The following is a 20,247-nucleotide window of genomic DNA, read 5'->3' as shown; positions in this document are numbered from 1 at the left end:
CGTGCACACGTACACACACAAAGAGTCAGCTCCATGAAGTCCAAGCAGGGGAGCGAGGAGGAGCCCGGGCACTGGGAGACAACTGGTGGAATCAGACTCTGACAGTAACACTCAACCTCTTCCTGTCCAAACAAAAGCTCCCTTCAAGGAGCGGGCTTTGTGCTCAGTATCCCTTATAGACCCCCACCCTCCGCAACCCCACACACTCGCAACAGAGACCGGCAACAATGAGGGCAATGTGCAAGAGAAGAGATGCCAAGGACTCGGCAGAGATTAACAGAATCTGCTGAAACAATACGTCCACTAAGAAGACTCTGTCTCACTGGAGGAATGTGAGAGGCCAGGACGGCATCTTTTTTTTTTTTTGTTTTTTTTTGGCTGGGCCATGCATAGAAAGAGCAGCCCCTCAAAGCTACAGGTCTGTGGACAGAAGGGGAAACAATGCAATAAGGATCCGGAACGGAAAGTAGAAATATTGAACCTAAAGTAAAAAAGCCCGGACTGAGCGCGGGTCTCCCAACCTGAGCGGACAGCAAAATATATGCCTAGGAGGCTGTAAGCTCAGGTCAGCAGCCCGTATACGGGAAATACCGCCACCTGAACCCTTATAAACAGCGCATCGTCCTCCGATGGGCTGCCGATGATGTTAACGATCATTCTGTGCACATACACTCCCTGACAGAAGTTATGTCGATTATCCATGTTATGTAAATAAAAGCTTATAACCTGATGTTAAATTCACCCATTGGTTGTATAAATTATTCTTTTGAAAGCTGAAACCCTCCGAAATGTGGTTTAGGTTAAGAAAATAAATTGGCATCAATGCAGAAATATTGATCATTGAATGGACACAGAATGGTCAGATTTTGACAAGACAAACGTTTTGTCGCCTGGTCATATAATGCACCCAATCCTAGTTTACATCCTCACCTGTGCTCAGTAAATGATCGGTTAATTAGTGGGTGTGTATAAAAAGAAACCCAGCACCCCAGACCTTCACTCGAGCAGCAACTTGAGCTCTGACAACATGCCAAAAATCCACCCTGCGACCAAAGCCTGGATTATCAAGAAGCTAAAGACCAGATTCACTGCAGAGGTGGCTGGCACCTTTAATGTGTCTCAGCGTCAAGTACAAAGAATTTAAAAAAGATTTGAAGAGACTGGAGATGTGTTTGACAAGCCCAGGTCCGGCAGACCCCGCAAGACAACTGCTCAGGAGGAACGTTTGTTGGTTAGAAAATCCAAAGCAAGCCCCTCTTCCACTGCAACAGAGCTCCAACAGGCCTGGTCACCTCAAGTCCCTGTGTCAACTAGAACAGTTTGTAGGATTATGTCTTGAAATGGCCTCCCTGGTCGAATCAGTGCCCAGAAGCCAGCACTAAACAAAAGGCAAATTAAAAACCGTGTGGCATTTGCAAAGTCCCACAGCCTGATGAACAGAAGGACGCTGGAAAAGTGGCAGAAGGTGGATTTCTCTGATGAATGTTCAGTAGAATTACACCACAGCCGCCGCAAATACTGCAGGAGACCTACTGGAGCCCGTATGGATGCAAAATACGCCCAGAAAACAGTTACATTTGGTGGTGGAAAGATCATGGTCTGGGGTTACATTCACTATGGGGGTGTGCGAAACATTTGCAAGGTGGAAAGCAATATCAGTAGCCTAAAATATCAAGAAGTATTAGATACCTCTTATATTCCAAATCATAAAAGGGGTCAAATTCTGCAGCAGGATGGTGCTCCATCTCATACATCCATCTCTACAACAAAGTTCCTCCAGGCAAAAAAGATCAAGGTGCTCAAGGACTGGCCAGCCCAGTCACCAGACATGAGCATCATTGAGCAGGTTTGGGGTAGGATGAAAGAGGAAGCTTGCAAGACAAAACCAAATAATCTAGATGAACTCTGGGAGGCGTGTAAGACTGCATTCTGTGCTACTCCTGATGACTTCATTAATAAATTGTATGAATCATTGTTGAACAGCATGAATGCAGTCCTTCAAGCTCATGGAAGTCACACAAAATATTAACTATGACTCTAATAGCACCACAACTTCATTCACCAATGTTATGCAACATATATTTGTATTTTAAGTTAATTATTTGTTTGAATATCACATTACTTTCTGTGGCCGACAAAACTTTTGTCTTGCCAAAATCTGACCATTCTGTGTCCATTAAATGATCAATATTTCTGTATTGATGCCAATTTATTTTCTTAACCTAAACCACATTTCGGAGGGTTTCAGCTTTCAAAAGAATAATTTATACAACCAATGGATGAATGTAAGGTCAGGTTATAAGCTTTTATTTACATACCATGGATAAGCGACATAACTTCTGTCAGGGAGTGTAGGATTCATTGATCGGTCTGTAGATAGCCAATTCGGCTCACGTCACCATATACGTATACATCGTTGGTATACATCATTAGTATTACCCAACGTATACTTCAAATGGACGGCTCAGACGTATATCACTGTATAGTAATAGATGACATACGCCAGCCATGGAGCACAATGTAAAAAAAAGTACAAGTGGTATACTTTTTTGCACATTGGCATACTGTAAAGAAGAAGAGTTTTTACACTGAATTTTGTGTGTCTGACTCAGATTTCTCAGCGCATATCTGGGACGAATAGCATGAATCTTTTATGTTTCAAAATAAAAAAGGGGTATACAGTTATTAACTGGATGCCTCTGTACAGATTAATGCAGAAGACTGCGATATTCTCATTGCAAAAAAAAACAAAAAACAAAGGATTAAAGTAGGTGCAAACTGATTCACAGGCCCCGTTCCAGCTGTTTCCACTAGATGGGAGCCCTAAGAAATGCCTCCTACCTCCCGACATCCATAGCGTTTCTTTTTGATTATCTGGCCTGGTGCGAAGTCACATGAGAGTCACTCCATAAAGATGACGTCCGCCATGTAGGCTAATCAAAGGAAGAGGTACGAGGAAGTTCTCAAGGCACCGGTCTAGCAGTTATAGATTACAGATTAAACGGGTCCTGAGAGTCGATTCGCACCAACTCTAAAAGTAACATGTACTGATCGAAGGAAGCCAGAGGGTCACCTCTAGGATCAGTGATGGCCCATGAATATATTTACACAGCAGCTGAACATGCTGAATATGTCCGTCACATACAACCCTAATGTAGGCCACACGGGCACTCCGTCAACATACAACCCTGATGTAGGCCACATGGGCACTCCGTCCTCCGTCAACATACAAATCCAATGTAGGCCACACGGGCACTCCATCAACAAACGGCCCTAATATAGGCCTCATGGGCACGCCATCAACATACAACCCTAATATAGGCCGAACAGCCACTCTGTCAACAGACAACCCTAATGTAGGCCACACGGTCACTCTGTCAACATACAACCCTAATGTAGGCCACACAGGCACTCCGTCAACATACAACCCTAATGTAGGCCACACGGGCACTCTATCAACATACAACCCTAATGTAGGCCACACGGGCACTCCGTCAACATACAAGCCTAATGTAGGCCACATGGACACTCCTTCCTCCGTCAACATACAACCCTAAAGTAGGCCACATGGACACTCTGACCAACATACAACCCTAATGTAGGCCACATGGACACTCCGTCAACATACAACCCTAATGTAGGCCACATGGACACTCTGACCAACATACAACCCTAATGTAGACCACACGAGAACTTTGTTAGGTCAGTAAAGCCCCACGACTATGTCCACCTCTTGACATGTACATTAAACATGCTGATATGTGAAGAAAAAAAAAAAAAAATCGCTTTGTAGATTGCAAATGCTTTTTTTTCTATTGTCTGAAACTTTGAAGTTTAACTTTAGGATGAAACAGTCTGGGCAGCAAGATTAGAAATACGCTCCACGGCAGACACAAGTGAGAATACTGCACTCGGCGTGGCATCCCAGGGGCAGTGTGGGTACGATTGTCTGTCTCTCCAGATACTTGTACAGTCTCATTATTGCAGCAATTAGCAGAAAGTGCCCCGAGGGGGAGATGGAGGAAAAGGTTAGTGTGGTTGGAAAATCTGCAGATACATAAAAAGCAGATGTGCCTCTATAAATACAGGTGTGCACACACCCTCGAGTGAGTGCCACATGTATAATGGCGCACCCGCAATCAAATACAGAGTAAAGAGAGACTGACCGGACTCTGTGGGAGGTGAAGATGTCCTGATGGTAAAGATCTGGCCTAGGTCTTCTTCGTCTTCTGGAAGTCCTTTCTGGAGCCGTTGCAGTTTGCGGAGACTTTCGCTGCGTTGATGTTTCATCGATCGGACATGTTGGATTAAGTTCAGTTTGGCCTTCGTGGAATAAGAGCATAGCACGCAATGGTAGTAGGACGACTCTCCCTCCACCCCACTCTCGTGCTGTTGTAAGTGCTGCGGAAAATATAGAAAACAAAGGGTATGAGAGTCTATAGGAGAAAACATAAGGTCACCAACATACTGTTAACCCTTGAGAAATCTTTTTCAATCCCCCTGAAAATGCACCAAAAACGCATTAAATCAATGCAAACCAACATCGCCAACGTGGCAAGTCACAAAGGAAGAGTCACCCAACTTTTCTGAATCGTCCTCAATATCACTCTTTATTATGTACACAGCAATATGTGGCAGAAAATAGATGACCAAAGCTAGCCAGCTTTCCTATTCAGTCTTCTGGAAAAGTCGGCGGATAAAGCCTCGATTTTGCAAAGCGGAGTTTTAAAGAAATATTAAAAAAAAAAAAAAAATTGCATTAGGTGTAAATCAGGTCATACACGTTAGATAAATGGCGGCTGAACCTGCCAACGTCAAGAAGACCGGTCAAAATCCTAATCCGATTGGAAAAGAGAGGGATCGGGCATGTTAAATATCAACATGTCTGATCCTTTTGTTTTCAGGGGAGATAAGTTGCAACGTCTGGCAGAGGACATACATGCATGCAGGTTTGGGTGAATGTGTATACAGCAGCCACCAGCTTTAAGTTTTTATTTAATAAATCATTAGTACAGATAAAAATAGGCGACTTTCTAACATACAGTGGGGAAAAAAAGTATTTAGTCAGTCAGCAATAGTGCAAGTTCCACCACTTAAAAAGATGAGAGGCGTCTGTAATTTACATCATAGGTAGACCTCAACTATGGGAGACAAACTGAGAAAAAAAAATCCAGAAAATCACATTGTCTGTTTTTTTTTTCATTTTATTTGCATATTATGGTGGAAAATAAGTATTTGGTCAGAAACAAAATTTCATCTCAATACTTTGTGATATATCCTTTGTTGGCAATGACAGAGGTCAAACGTTTTCTGTAAGTCTTCACAAGGTTGCCACACACTGTTGTTGGTATGTTGGCCCATTCCTCCATGCAGATCTCCTCTAGAGCAGTGATGTTTTTGGCTTTTCGCTTGGCAACACGGACTTTCAACTCCCTCCAAAGGTTTTCTATAGGGTTGAGATCTGGAGACTGGCTAGGCCACTCCAGGACCTTGAAATGCTTCTTACGAAGCCACTCCTTCGTTGCCCTGGCGGTGTGCTTTGGATCATTGTCATGTTGAAAGACCCAGCCACGTTTCATCTTCAATGCCCTTGCTGATGGAAGGAGGTTTGCACTCAAAATCTCACGATACATGGCCCCATTCATTCTTTCATGTACCCGGATCAGTCGTCCTGGCCCCTTTGCAGAGAAACAGCCCCAAAGCATGATGTTTCCACCACCATGCTTTACAGTAGGTATGGTGTTTGATGGATGCAACTCAGTATTCTTTTTCCTCCAAACACGACAAGTTGTGTTTTTACCAAACAGTTCCAGTTTGGTTTCATCAGACCATAGGACATTCTCCCAAAACTCCTCTGGATCATCCAAATGCTCTCTAGCAAACTTCAGACGGGCCCGGACATGTACAGGCTTAAGCAGTGGGACACGTCTGGCACTGCAGGATCTGAGTCCATGGTGGCGTAGTGTGTTACTTATGGTAGGCCTTGTTACATTGGTCCCAGCTCTCTGCAGTTCATTCACTAGGTCCCCCCGCGTGGTTCTGGGATTTTTGCTCATCGTTCTTGTGATCATTCTGACCCCACGGGGTGGGATTTTGCGTGGAGCACCAGATCGAGGGAGATTATCAGTGGTCTTGTATGTCTTCCATTTTCTAATTATTGCTCCCACAGTTGATTTCTTCACTCCAAGCTGGTTGGCTATTGCAGATTCAGTCTTCCCAGCCTGGTGCAGGGCTACAATTTTGTTTCTGGTGTCTTTTGACAGCTCTTTGGTCTTCACCATAGTGGAGTTTGGAGTCAGACTGTTTGAGGGTGTGCACAGGTGTCTTTTTATACTGATAACAAGTTTAAACAGGTGCCATTACTACAGGTAATGAGTGGAGGAAAGAGGAGACTCTTAAAGAAGAAGTTACAGGTCTGTGAGAGCCAGAAATCTTGATTGCTTGTTTCTGACCAAATACTTATTTTCCACCATAATATGCAAACAAAATGAAAAAAAAACAGACAATGTGATTTTCTGGATTTTTTTTTCTCAGTTTGTCTCCCATAGTTGAGGTCTACCTATGATGTAAATTACAGACGCCTCTCATCTTTTTAAGTGGTGGAACTTGCACTATTGCTGACTGACTAAATACTTTTTTTCCCCACTGTATCTTATCAGAGAAATCTGCTTCTTTCTCCTCCTGGATTGATCTTTCACTATCACTTCAGGGGTAAAATCTAGGAGATGACAGTTGGTGCTTTAAAAAGTCTATAGAGGAGGGAGGAGCTAGAGGCAGAGTTCCATAGAACTTTATAAGCACCAACTGTCATATCGGATCTCAGTAGTGGGAAAATCTGTATTCAAAATTTAGACAAATTTTACCTATGAATTAAGAATTTTGAGAAGGAAAAGATCAGTCCAGGAGGAGAAGGAAGTGGATTTCGTTAATAAATTATATTACAAAGTTTCTTATGTAAAATAAAAATAGTAAATATGTAAAACAATATATAGACTATATGGAGAAAATTCAGACAGCGTACAAAAGGGGAGGACAGTAGGAGGCTGCACAATGCAAGCGGCCGGGAATTGACACCGTCTATTTAAAGGCTCATCACTTTAAAAGCAGCTGTTAAACCAAAAATATATGCACCCTGCAAGGAAAAAGGATCCGTCCCCGCCAGCTTTAAAGGCGGCCATCAGCGCATGCGTCAGCGCATTGATTGCTAGAAAGCTTATGAGGCCTTTTTTTTTTTTTATCCCTCCCCAACAATGGGAAACTTCTAACATCTGGTTCTTCACGCATGGAAAGCGAAATATTGATCAGGTTTAGCTGAAGCACCACTTTAAAAACAGAACAGACAGAAGTACATTCTGATGGAAGGCAGCGAATACCCCCGGGGGGATGAGAGACAGAAGCGCACACGCTTTTTGTGTATACTTGTCAGGACCAAAAAATAAAATAACGGCGGTCGCCATCATCACGCTGAATGTCTCGGAATTTTTTTTTTTCAATTCTACCCCTACAAAATAAAGTAACAAAGGGCTGATTTGTACGCCGCAGTGCCCCGTACACATGTATACCCACTCCTCACCATCACTACCCCCTATCCCCTCCCAAAAGGCACAGAGGCCTCTTTCTCGGCTTCTTTCAGATCTCCACAACCTCAGGTCATAAATCACATAGTCTTCAGCTGGAGAATCCATCTCTTTAATGAAAAAGTTATGTGAAAGCAGCTGTCCTCCCAGTCCTGTTCCAAATAGTCCATAAAAGTGTACGGCTGGTTACATCCTCAGCGGTCCACCACCTGCAGACAGGCCTGGAATTTCCTGGCTGCGGCCCTGCACATCATTCATTTTCCTCTCAAGCAGAGGCTCATATTTCCTTGTGACACCTCCCTGTCCATCGAAAAAAAAAAAAAAAAAGCTCACGTTAAAATGGCCGTATACGCCGTCTCCAAAAAAAAAATCTAGCGGGACGGGGGGGGGGTCATCTTAGACTGTCAGCTCACGTGGCGCAACAAAGTAAGAAAGTGCAAAAAATGACTTTTTTTTCTTTTATCTGCTCTGTTAATATTCGGGGAAATATGCGGACATGACTCATGACATTCTGGTGGGAAGACGGAGAAAAAAGAAAATAGCAAAACTTTATGAATCTGCAGGCCGGCGAGTCTTAACATGAATAAAGTAAAATAAATATTACAACTGCTGATATGAAAGAGCCGGGCCCCGGCGGCTTCATCGCCCGCAGAGCTATAAAGGGGTTTTGCCCTACTAGTCAATATGGGGGTCATGCAGCCCCACCACTCGTGACCCCCTCTATGAGCCAGTGTGAACAGCTGCTAACTAGCATGACCGTCCATATACTACAAGGATAGCCATTCCTCTCCATGGCTGCTGTAACACTAGATGTCCCCTGCAGTAATGGCTTCAGGATAAATGAGCAGTTAACTGTTTGCCCAGTGGCTTTCATATTAAAAAGGGGACGGTCTATGATGAGACATTTCCTTTAAATACTGTTAAAGAGTTATTCCATCTTTTAAAATGATAGCTAGGGACCCTCACCAATCCTGAGCGTAAAGGGGCCACAGTGCCGGTAAGGCTGTCTGGGCAGCGGCTGGCCGGGAGCGCTGCTGTGCGGGGAACTGCAGCGGCATCATTTACCTAAACACCGGCGCAGAGGTTCGGTCATTGCTAGCAATAAAGCGATGGCATGACTGCGACAGAGGAGATAGAAATAACCATTTAAAGAGAATTGACCCTTTAAATAATGAGACCCCAATGAGGCAGTCAGTTCGGCTCCTTGGACCCACAGTCGTGCCAGGATTTTCACCCGTAACGCAGTGCCACAAATATGCCAGTAACTCATTTGTTAGAGCGGAGTAAAAGATTTGAAGGACCCTTATCTGGTCAGTAGCTCAGACCCCGTGAACCTCTTCCTACCTGCCGGCATCTCTTCTGGTTAGTAGGCCCGTTGTGATGTCGTCAGGAATGCTAGCTAGGAAGTTCGCAGGGGTCTGGCCGGTGGCCATTGACTACCGGCATGGCTGGTAAACCAGGGTCAATTCTTTCACTCATCTAAAACTGGCCTTAAAGTAAGTCGCAGGCTATGTGTGCACGGAGACTTTTTGGAGAAGAAATTCAAAAGTTTCCGTTCAGTTTCTGCTCCAAAAACTCCTTGTAAAACTCTGTTTCTGGAAAAACTGTGCGACGAACAACATGGCCACCATTCCTACTTCCAAAGGAGCCATCACCCAGCTTTCCTGGGATCTGGAGTAGAGAATTTGATCAGTTCCGCCCAAAAAAAAAAAAAAAATCATCTCCCCGCCAGTAAGTTTGCGCAGCCGCTAGGCTTCGGACAAGACGTCCTAGATTGCAGGTAGGGTCGCTGATTAAAACAATACATGGCTGCCGGTAGAGACAAGAACCACATGCTTTTGCATCCCTTTACTCAAAAAAATATGGTTTATATTTTCTGTAAATCTTTAACCCAAAGCACACAAGCCACATAAGCCTGCCAGATGTCTAGGTATTCAGACGATGAATTATTAGCATCTTATTGCGTATTTTGTATCTTATGTCCATGCCAAGGTCTGTTATGTAGCGAGATGCAATTATTTGTGGGTTTATTATGATCCCTGTAAAATGGAGGGCACTAGTGCCCACCGGGCTTTTTACTGTTGTGTTGGCACATGTCTACCAAAAAGGTTAAGAGAGGTGGCATGAAGATTACTGCTGGAGGATAGAGGCAGATGATTTGCATCAGGTGGCACAGAACATGAATGCCAATGTGACAAACCTTCAGTAAACGGATTACACGGGCTTCCCACTGCCTCAAACAAACAGGCCCGGCTTATCAATAAATGTGGACGACCAAACTACACCGGTCCATGCTAGCACCCCGAGTGCCCGCATTGGTGGCACCTGGAAGCAAGTGTTGTTGTTTTTTATGAGTGCCGGGTTAGAAACAAAGCCAAGGATGCATGGAATATTCACAGTGGTGCGCGCCACCGGGAGATCTGTATAACAGCTGGACACAAAGGTAATTCTGTACTTGTAAGTACTCAGACTCTGCTGGGTTACCGGTGTTTAAGTAGCGGGGTGTAAGAAAGAAATGGAGTTACTAAAGGCTTTCAAGTCTGGAGATCTGGAGAAGATGGCATGGCCCCCGTGATGTACCTGTTGACAAATCAGATAAAAAGGATTTTTTCTGGCTTTACGCTTTTAAAATGAAAAAGTTCTGCAAATTTATAAAACACCTTACGATTCAACTCCTCGTCACGGGAGAAATTTATTAAGAATGGCGTCCACCTTGGTTCTCTGTGGCCAGAACTCGAACACTGGCATCCTGGGCGCCTCTCCCGATTGTAAGGCCACCTTAAAATAAGGACGTACATCCAAATGGCCTGGTAATTGCAAGCGCTGGATGAGAAATTTCTCACTGCCTTGGTCTGTCCAGTCGACACTGGTCAAGGGTAGGACTAATCTCTTTACTTACAAGAGAAGTTGTACATTTTAGGCAAGGATGGTGGGTTCCAAAACTTGCAAAAACAATAATTTTTTCCTCATATGTGCTGGTAATAATTGGAGTAATTCTTGCATAGGTCCAGACTTGGTGACCAAGGGTTTGCTACAATCTGTAAAGACTGCACAATCATCTCTGAGCTGCAGGACGATACCTTGTACCAAGCCGTCTGGATACAGTTAGAAGATTTGTATGTCTGAATTCTGCACAGATGAAGCCATTAACTCAAAGAAAGTCTTGTAATTGGTCATTTATTTTAAGTTAGCATCGCTCTCCTGCCCCCTTGATCTCGCAGAGGACTCCCAGACTTAACCATGGACCGACAGTAAAGAAAGGTCCAGAACCACGGACTCAACAAAGATGACCTGTCACTAGGATAAATGTTACGGGCTTTGTAGAAACATCTAATGGGTCCCTCAAGCTTTAAAGCGGAGCGAAAGCCAAAAGTGACTTCTAAAATGCAGCCAAAAACACAACCAAATAAATAACCTCTCCGACGAAAGACAGCAAGCCAAGCAGTCATTATTGACAAGAAGGGCTTCTAGGAGATTAAGTAGGTTTCAGCTGTAATCCCACCGCAGAGGATCTCTAACAAGTAACCACAGGTCAGCCAGGCCACCACTGTGCAATAAATACAACGCTGAGGAACCGTCTATATCCCTCAGAGTACTGTACGGAGCACAACCCCCCATCAGTTCCGGCAGCAGTTATGCATATGACGTAATAAGTGGTCCTGCGTAACTGGCTTGGAATAAGTATCGCAGGGCTGGCGAAAAAGGAATACTTAGAACTAGAAAATGAACCAGACGTAAAAAGGGGCAAGTTAAGTTCTCAAAATGGTTACAGTGACTATATCCTATAGATGAAGTCTGGCTGAAGTCGCCATCATCTTGGACTGTGGTGGTATCGTAAGGACTGGACATGTTGGATTTGAACATGCCCAATCCTTTTTTCAAGGAACATAAACCCCCAAGAGATGGGTCTACCAGCAGCTTATGCCCCTCAAGCCAATTGTGCATTTGTATGGAGGAGGGAGGGGGACTGATAAATTGCTGTTGGCAGACAGCAATTTAAGGTGTATGGTCACCACTTCTCCAGCTGATAGACCTCTTAATCGTCTAGATTAGAAGTTAGTTTCCTAGCCTGTGTATGGCAAGTCCATGAAATACCTGCTATGGCCCTTACAGGGTACCTGCAGTGTCATCATTCTGAGCATGAAGGGGTAGAAGAGGGGTTATTTGGCCAAGAAATCTTGGAAAACACTGGTGAATATAGCAGTGGGGAGAAACAGTATTCAGGACAACAATATCGAAGATGAAAACTAAGTTGGTTCTTCAATCCCATAAACCAATAAACTGTCCTTGCTTGTGACGAACATCAGGGTTCACCTTGAAGGTGTTTTCTAGTTCCAGAAAAATATCTCCATCCCATGAACAACAAGCTGTGCTTTACACACCGACACTTAGGGTCCAGTGCTGAGCCTCCGCCACTGCTCTCGATGTCTGTTATTGTCTAAGGCGCTGCAGCCGATCACTGAGCTCAGCGGTTCCGAGTGACTTGTGCTGTCTACTCAGGCTGCAGCACTGCCGACGTGAACATCGGGAGTGGCAGTGAAGACTCAGTACTGCACCCAGGGAGGCCAAGTAAAGAACAAAAACTATGCTCAGGGGACAGGGTTTTTCTAAAACCGGAAAATTGTTAAGATCAAGTCATGGTCACTAATTACTTTATCATTGGCTGCATCTATTCTAGGGTGAGAAAACACTATGATAGATGTTGGGCCAATATCTGACCTTGGACTACAATGATCCAGGCTCCAATCAAGTCTTGGTAAACCGGACCATAGACTATAACCCACTGGGCCACGATCTGGCTCTACAATGGATCTTACAAAGTTTCAGAACCTTACTTAATACTGCTAAGGTTCCGTTGATGTTAAACCTATAAGGTTTGGAAAGCCAGGGACTCATTTTATGCCATCTCCTATGCAGCAGTAATGTGGGTATTGACCTTAGGATGTCAAGTTAAGTTAAGCCTTGGACTAAAAAAAAAAAAAAAAAAAAAAAAAAATATCACGTCCTGTTTTCCAGAGACGTTCAGAGAAGAAATAACCTATGACGAGTTTCATCTGTCTCGGAGCTTGGGCACATTTATTCTTCATAGAGATGAGCACTTAGCACATATATCACAACCGGGTCAGCCAGTCGCAGCCCCGTGAACCTGCGGTTCACACTGTGGCAATGGTCAATGAGATAATTATTCAAATTTAAGCCAAAAGGACAAAATGGTCAAATCAAGAGACATTTGTGCCTTAATTTTCTTTTAAGCCTCATTAAAAGCCGATATATTTTGACTTTCAGATTAAGAGTCCCCGAGCTTACTGCGCGGTAAATCAAGCGAGATCATGGAGCCCGAGTGAAAAGTCTGCGGCACTTTAACTTTAAATAATGCAATAATTATTGGATTTCCTTTTTTTATAACTGAAGTGCTGGAATGTAAACAATGGATATGTAATTGCAGGAAGGGGGATCAATATGGCCAATCGTTTTCAGCCATGTTAATTGTAAATACAATTGCTCCAAGATGTCAGCTTGTTCTTCTCGCTCCCAGAATCACCCCTAACGGATGACAGAGTCCAACTTTCCCATTACGACTGCTCGTTCCTTTAAGAGGTTCTCAATCAGGTCTGATCAATCTGTCAAGATAATGCATGGATTAAGTAAGACTCCTTCAAACACAGCTTCCCAATCAATAGCCAGAACTGACTTAATGAGGAGGGGCCGAAACCCACTGGGAACTTGCGCCGGTAGCTGCCTGAGCATGTCTTCGGACTCTTTAGTGGAGGCTGATAAACAGACCATCTCTTAATGAGCTTGCAGTTTATGCATGCTTCACTAAGCATTAAGCCTCTCCCCTCCCGGGACGGGGAAAAAACAAAATAGATTAACACAAAACAATACGGTCCCAAATTAGCTCCATCTTGGATTGCCTTCTTCTCGCGTTAATTGTGCTTGGAAGTGAGGATAACATTTATCAATGCCGTGCCAGGTTTCATCCCTTGAGTAAGAGTCTCTGTCTCTCTTCTCACTGGTGGGTCTTGCACGCTTTGGAAATTAAGTACGCCGCTGCCCTTAGAAAGATTTATCGCCTCTGATAAAAAAAGATGTTGCCTAAAGCAACCGAGACAGAGGAAGGAATCGCGCGCCGGGGCAAGCGAGCTCCCCTCTTCGTCGTGCCTATCCTTTTCCTGAGCAGATGCCAACATTTTGGAGCACGAGTTCATGCTTTGCAGGTGCCTTCCAAGATGAAGCCTGAGGCCTAGTTAAGAGTTGGAGACCACAAGGATAAAAGGGGCGGCTTGCAAAACAAAACCAATAGGCCTGTGTTGTCCTAGTGAGGAGTGAACATACCTCCCCCCTTCGCTTAATCCAAACATCATCGGACGGTCACCAAAAAAAAAAAACCTAAGTGAGAGCAGGCAAAAAATGAAAGTGCAACCTTATACAGACATCTGCTACCTCTGCCACCGATTCCGGGAGATTAATTTCCAAGAAGCTTGGATGCACAGAAAGCCTGTAGTGTGAGGGGAGGAGGGTACGAGAGGATGAGGCTGGGGTCACAGCCTTCTCCTTGTCTCTATTGTGTTAGCTTTGATGCATGCTGTTTCCAGGCCTCATAATGCTGAGCCAGGGCCTTGTCCTTAGGAAACGGCGAAGAGGCCTGCATGTTTCCTAGCAACCTCCTGACAGCCAGCTGGCAATATCCCAGCTGGGGCGACGACCAAGAAATAGGTGATGCTTATGGACAGATAAATAAACAGGAGGCCGGGTCGCTGGAGGAAAGCACAAAAGGCTCGGGGAGGGAGCATTGGACCTCCACACCCAGAAAAAGAAAAAATTACACGCATTTGTCCCAACCCCATAACTAAAATGACCCTGTGCTAGCTAATTCCCATGACTGACGTACTGCAGGCCTGGACAGGTCTGAAACTACAGAAGTGGCTGAAAAACATCAGAAAGAAGGGAGAGGCTGCATTTACCGACCAAATATTAACCCACTACCTGCGTACGGGCCTATGGGTCACAATGATGCAAGTCTACCTTATAAAAAAGGAATAAATAAATGTAAAAATGCTGCAGGTCACCATTCTAAGAGTACATGGAGAGGTAGACATAAGTTTCAGGAAAATGCACATCTGCAGATTTCACCCTCATGCTGATCTGCATCTAAATTTTCATGTAGGATATGTGTATTAGGCCTTGAATTTATAGAGGACAAATCCAAGGTGTAAAAATGTCACGTCAATCCACGGTTATGAAGTGTGGACGCGATTGAGCTGCTTTTTTTTGTAATATGCAGCGTGTGAACGTACACTTACAGTATCTGTAGTGTAGAGTTTTGGTGGTGCCAAGTTATGGGGCGTCATTATGGCACGGAATAAATTACGATGGTTCATGCACCAGTAGAGATGAGAATATCGATTGGCAGGAGCCTGGTCCAGCGGCAATAGTCTGTAGCACTTTGGTCCAGTAGCCACAAAATTCCAACCTGCCTGCTGGACCAGGGTTCTGCCTAACCATTCATTCATACATGGTTTTGGTGAACGTATCACCCACAACTCAACTTTGACTATTTTTTCCACCACTGGGAAAAAAAAAGTCACAAAAAAACAAAGGTTACAATAAAAACCCCTGCATGGGCCTAACAAAAAGGTATATTGTTGGATTGCCGTACAGGACTGCAGTTATGGAAGAAAATACACAGCTCCGTAAATGTGCATTAAATTATCATTAATAAAAAGACAGACAAAATAAAAGTTCATTACCGTCAGCGGCCAAAATGTCTTGAGAACATTAGGCCCTGGTATAAAGTCTGCACGCCTGCAAGGCTCGCTGTGTGTTTTTTTTCCTGGCACAGAGCCTTTCCGTAAAAAAAAAAAAAAAAAAAAAAAAAAAAGCGCAGTTGTTAATATCCAGCTCGACACGTAAAGCTTGCAAAGCTGCAAAAATCTGCTTTTGCTCTTTTTTTTTTCCTCTCTCCCTGCAAAATGAGAGCAGGAGGCATGTACGAGTGGGAACTAATAAAATCACACCCAAGTTTCCCCGTCTAATTTATCATAAACAGACACGAGCAAAGCAGCTTTGTGCAGGATTAGAAGCTTCATTCTGCAGCGCTCGCTGCCGAGGGATGATTACATAGAGGCCCAAAAAAAAAAAATGCATTGTCCCTTTAAGATCGAGGTCGGCGCAAAAAAAAAAAAATTACAGACGGATAGAGAGCGAGGAAGACTAAGGAAGAATGAGAGAGCCATTGCCTGCGCGCTTCCCCCACCAAAAACCCTGAGGCCTCTAGTGTGTATACTAACCACAAGCCTTTGAGTGCCTCATGTATTTACAAACTGAGGCATGTTCGAATCAAAGGGGATACCACATGACATAATTCACATTAAAATGTCAGCAGGCTGACAATTTATAGAGCCAATCTGCGGAAGGTGAGGAGCAGTAAAGCCCGGGTAATTGTTTAATGCCTACTTAAACCAACGGTGGCTTTGCCTTGGGGAAAAGCGTCACGTGCTGCCGTGGAGCTGTCAGCCGGCATGTGCCAAGGGCGACTGGAGTTGTGCCAGTCCAGAGATAACAGCTTTCACTTGTAGCTGAGCCGGGGCCCATTACATGGTGAGAGCCGACACTCCACCTTCCCCACTAGACAAACAGAAGCTCCCCATATGGATGCAAGCTGCCAGTTTCCAGCGCCTGCATTTTGTTAGTTTTATGCGGCCTATCTGTCAGAGCGGTCCCCGAAGGCCTGAGCCTTGTCATTCCCCAGTCTATTGGATATGACAAACGTGAAGGAACGGTGCCAGGAGAAGAAACACTGAGCAGATGCGGATATTAAAAAAAGAATAAAAGGAGAAGTATCCTAACGAGCTCAGTAAAGTCCCGGCTCGGACCTCCGAAACCAGAACTGGTAGCCGTATCAATCAGAGGAATGTGGCACGTTGGGACTCGCAACGGTCTGCATACGTTCAGCGACACCTCCTCCTCTTCCTCCCCGCTACCTCATTAACTGAAACACATTAAAACAAGTGTGCTTTGGGACCAGAAAATGAGACTGTTAAACCGGGCTCCTCTTAATCCTCATCAACTGTGGGAAATGAGGTTGCATCAATTATGCTGAATCAACAAATCAACGGTTATTCCGACACCGCTTTCCACGATGGGAAATGGGCTTGCAGGAGCGTTTCACCGCTACTGGAATCATCCCGAAATCCCGCCAAGGCAGAGACCCGTGGCGGCACCAGGCCAGACGTGGCAGATTTTACAGGGTCGTTTCTCCGAATCGTTTGCCGTTTACGTTCGCTCATATGGTCTTCTTTTAAAACGACAAATTATGGACAAAGCCGATGTGATCTGTGGTCTCGTTTGAGTTTCCATTGATGGGGAGCGCTTGTTTTTTTTCAATCACTGCTAAAAAAAAAAGACAAAAAACAAAACAATGTGGCTCATCAACTTTTCAAGAGATATTGGTCAGCATATCCTACACTTGTTCGGCTCATGGAAAAGCAAAACTGGTTGGCGAGAAATGGTTTTAAGGCTACTTCTGGCACTTTAGAATAGATTGAATTTTTTTTTAATTTTTTTTAAATGCCTCAAAGTATTAGATTTAAAAAAAGGCACTAAAAATGTTGTAAATCCTGTCCAAAATGTTCTTTTAAGCCATCCAGTTTGCATGAATGGCGAACGTAAAGGGTAATAATAATCCTCTTTATATAATGCCAACATATTCCGCAGCGCTTTACAGTTTAAAGCAAAATTTAAAATTTTGTTGTTGCTCATTTGCTTTGTGAGCACAAAGTCAGGAAACTTTCTAAATAGTTTTCATGACAAATTTTCTATCATTTTGGTGCGGTCGAGTGGAAGTCCTGTATCTAGCGGATGGATTTGGCCAAAAATTTTAGAAATCCATCATAGTTCCTGCTCCTGGTTACAGTGCACACAGAAAGCTGCTTTTTTTCCAGGTGTCCATAGACTTTAAGGACTGATAGTGACTCAGTGGTCAGCATACCATCAGTTGAGCATAGAGGGAACCTCTCAGATTCGTGCTGCCCAAACAACGGGCAACATGAATCAGAGCCTGGCTGAGCAACTGCAGCCAGGTATGGTTTCCAATTTTGCAAAATTGGAGTGGGACCATAGGGCGAGAGCCCCAATTACTCTGGCGAGGGACTTCTCTCCGCCTCGCTCCACTTAATTACTAGGTCTCTTCCATGTGTATGTAGGAAGAGATCGGTCAATCAACTGAAGCAGGGCAGTGAGAAGCCAGCTGGGTGGCATATCGGACTAGTCAGGTCTCTGCCTATAGTTCTTTGCTGGCAATCGCACCGCTGCGCTCCAATACCTTCTGCGCATGAGTCAGGTTCCCTTTAATGCATATATGATAGTTTAAAGCCACTTGAAGATAGAATAAAACGATAGGGTTCAATTGGAAATGGATGATTTTGCAAAAGGAGATCTTTAGAGGTGCAATAACAGGTTGTCCAAGACAAAGCCGATTACAAAAAGAATTATTGGTCAATGTAGACGTTCTATGGAGATGTCTGGTTAGAAGGTTAAGAGCACCATTGGTAAAATTGGGGAAAGCTCTTCTCTAGCGCTGTAGGTCGATGCACATTGCTCAGAGGTAATCATTGCACACACAGATCTATATATGGCAGCAGGTGGTGAACAACCTCCATTCTTTTCATAGTGGTGATAATCCTTGAAAAGCAAAGGGAATACCCGCACAGACGTCTGAACCAATTACACTAGAAAATGCATCTTAACCTATGACATCGCAATATAACTTTTGCAATAAATCTGCTGTAAAACAGTGAGAAATTAGCTATAGCAAATACAGTTATCCATCCGGATCTATGTCAGAAACACTTAAAAGGGCTTCAACCTGAGCCTCATCGAATCAATGATAAACTGCAGCCTGCTAGACGGCAGATCAGGAGGCGGCCATCACCAACGTCAACATAAAATGGCCAAAGAACAACAAGCAGGCGTTCATACGGACAAAACAATAAGAGCGGCGCAGAGACTAAGCACAATGCAATCCACAGCCAAATAATTAGAGTCATTTATACAGAACAGTACAAGGGCACATAGGGGGTCTCTGTGCTCAGAACTGAGCCCACAATAGCTTGCGGGCCCCTGTATTTTCATTTCTACACATTGCGTAATTGGTCTCTGTTTTAACATGTTCTTACCCTGCCATCGCTCTAGTTAGATACTCTGAATTTAAGCAATTTTTTTTTTTTTTTATGGGTGGTCCAGTTTGGTAAATCCCTTTCCAAATATCCCATTCTGAGTTAATAGATCTGTTCACCGTTTAGGATCACTGTCTCATGAGCGGAGAACAGCCTTAAGGAACATCTTTGTTTTTCGGAGAACTTGTCCTGAACAACATTACACTATTGATTTGAATGGGCGCTGTGTAATGCCTACTTTACCCTGTGATGGCGCTGCAGGAAAATAAAACACATAAGGCCCATTTACACTGCACAGATTCTGGAAGCCATCATTTCCCGATAATCCAGTAGTCTAAACAGGCTGCTGGTCAACCGCCGAACAAACAGAACACTTGATCGTCGGGTGAAATGATTTTTTGTCCTGCACAGAAGATCATCCATCTCAGCAGCACATCGTCCTGTGAAAACATGACTTGTAATGCCAAGATCAAGGTCAGCCTATGCGCACTGAACGATTACAGCTCTGAAGCTGGGTAGAGAGTTGGAAAAAGATTAGATTAAAAATGACCATGTTTCGAACCGGCATTCGTGCAACACTGCACGTTGTGTCCTTACGCCAAGACTACCCAAAGATTACGGCCGATCACCGAGGGTCCCCGCGGTTATGAACAACTTATTAGTCTTCTAACCAAGAGATTATTCCAAATCAAAAACCCTTTAATATAAAGTTATGGCCATCACAAGCTTCTTTCACCCATATAAAATTGATGTTTTCTCTGGAACACACCCCCACCAAAAAAAAATGGCAAAAACCAGAACAATAATGTAATATCTCATGATCCAAGGGCAGAAGATTAATCTAATCTCTCCAACTCACTCCACAGTCCGCTGAAGATTTTTCTCGCTCCATATTAGATGGGCAGCTCAGAAAGAAAGGCAAAACGTCATTAGGGTCTGCATGCTGTCAAGGACCAAACAGGGACAAAAGCCAATAACCAGAAAAGCAATGCAATATCACAAGATCTAAAAAGATCCAAGTACAGAAAATTAATCTAATCTCTCCTATGGATTGCATGGCCCTCAGAAGATTTTTCTCGCTCCTTATTAGATGGTCAGCTCAGAAAGAAAGGCAAAATGACATTAGGGGCTGGCTGCTGTCAGGGACCAAACAGGGATAAAAGCCAAGTGATTCAATATTCACCTTTAACCAAAACCAGATTGCTGCCTCTTTTTCAAGCTCTAAATTGTCTTTCCAGACGTGGCCCCTCGGACTCATGCCCCCACTGAGAGACTTGCACTCCTGGATGCACACGGTCTTGTTTTGCACACTATTCTGGCATCTGGAGGGATTTTCGGTATCTGACAGTGTAGAAGTTGATTACATGCAGTTAACTCTGCTCTAACCTGATTATAGATGTGCCAGCCTAATGGATTACATTTGCAAGAGGAAACATAACATGCAATCAATCTCAATCCACCTCAGATGTGAACTCTTGGTCTGAGGACCACTC

The 20,247-nt window shown here is 44.0% G+C and overlaps 1 protein-coding gene across 3 annotated transcripts in view; it reads right to left on the bottom strand.

The window, feature by feature from the left end:
- Window positions 1-20,247, bottom strand: part of ZFHX3 (zinc finger homeobox 3) — a 96,228-nt gene that overhangs the window by 29,181 nt on the left and 46,800 nt on the right. For all 3 annotated transcript variants that reach the window (XM_073584421.1, XM_073584438.1, XM_073584430.1), the window contains one exon: window positions 4,167-4,401. In XM_073584421.1, the coding sequence (XP_073440522.1) occupies window positions 4,167-4,401 (235 nt within the window). The remainder of the gene's footprint in view (window positions 1-4,166; window positions 4,402-20,247) is intronic.

The sequence above is a fragment of the Dendrobates tinctorius genome, unplaced genomic scaffold (genome assembly GCF_039654945.1).
Source record: "Dendrobates tinctorius isolate UK_male_01 unplaced genomic scaffold, ASM3965494v1 ptg000009l, whole genome shotgun sequence".
NCBI lineage: Eukaryota > Metazoa > Chordata > Amphibia > Anura > Dendrobatidae > Dendrobates > Dendrobates tinctorius.
The sequence above is the reverse complement of the archived record's forward strand: the minus strand, read 5'-3'. Positions and strand labels throughout refer to the sequence as shown.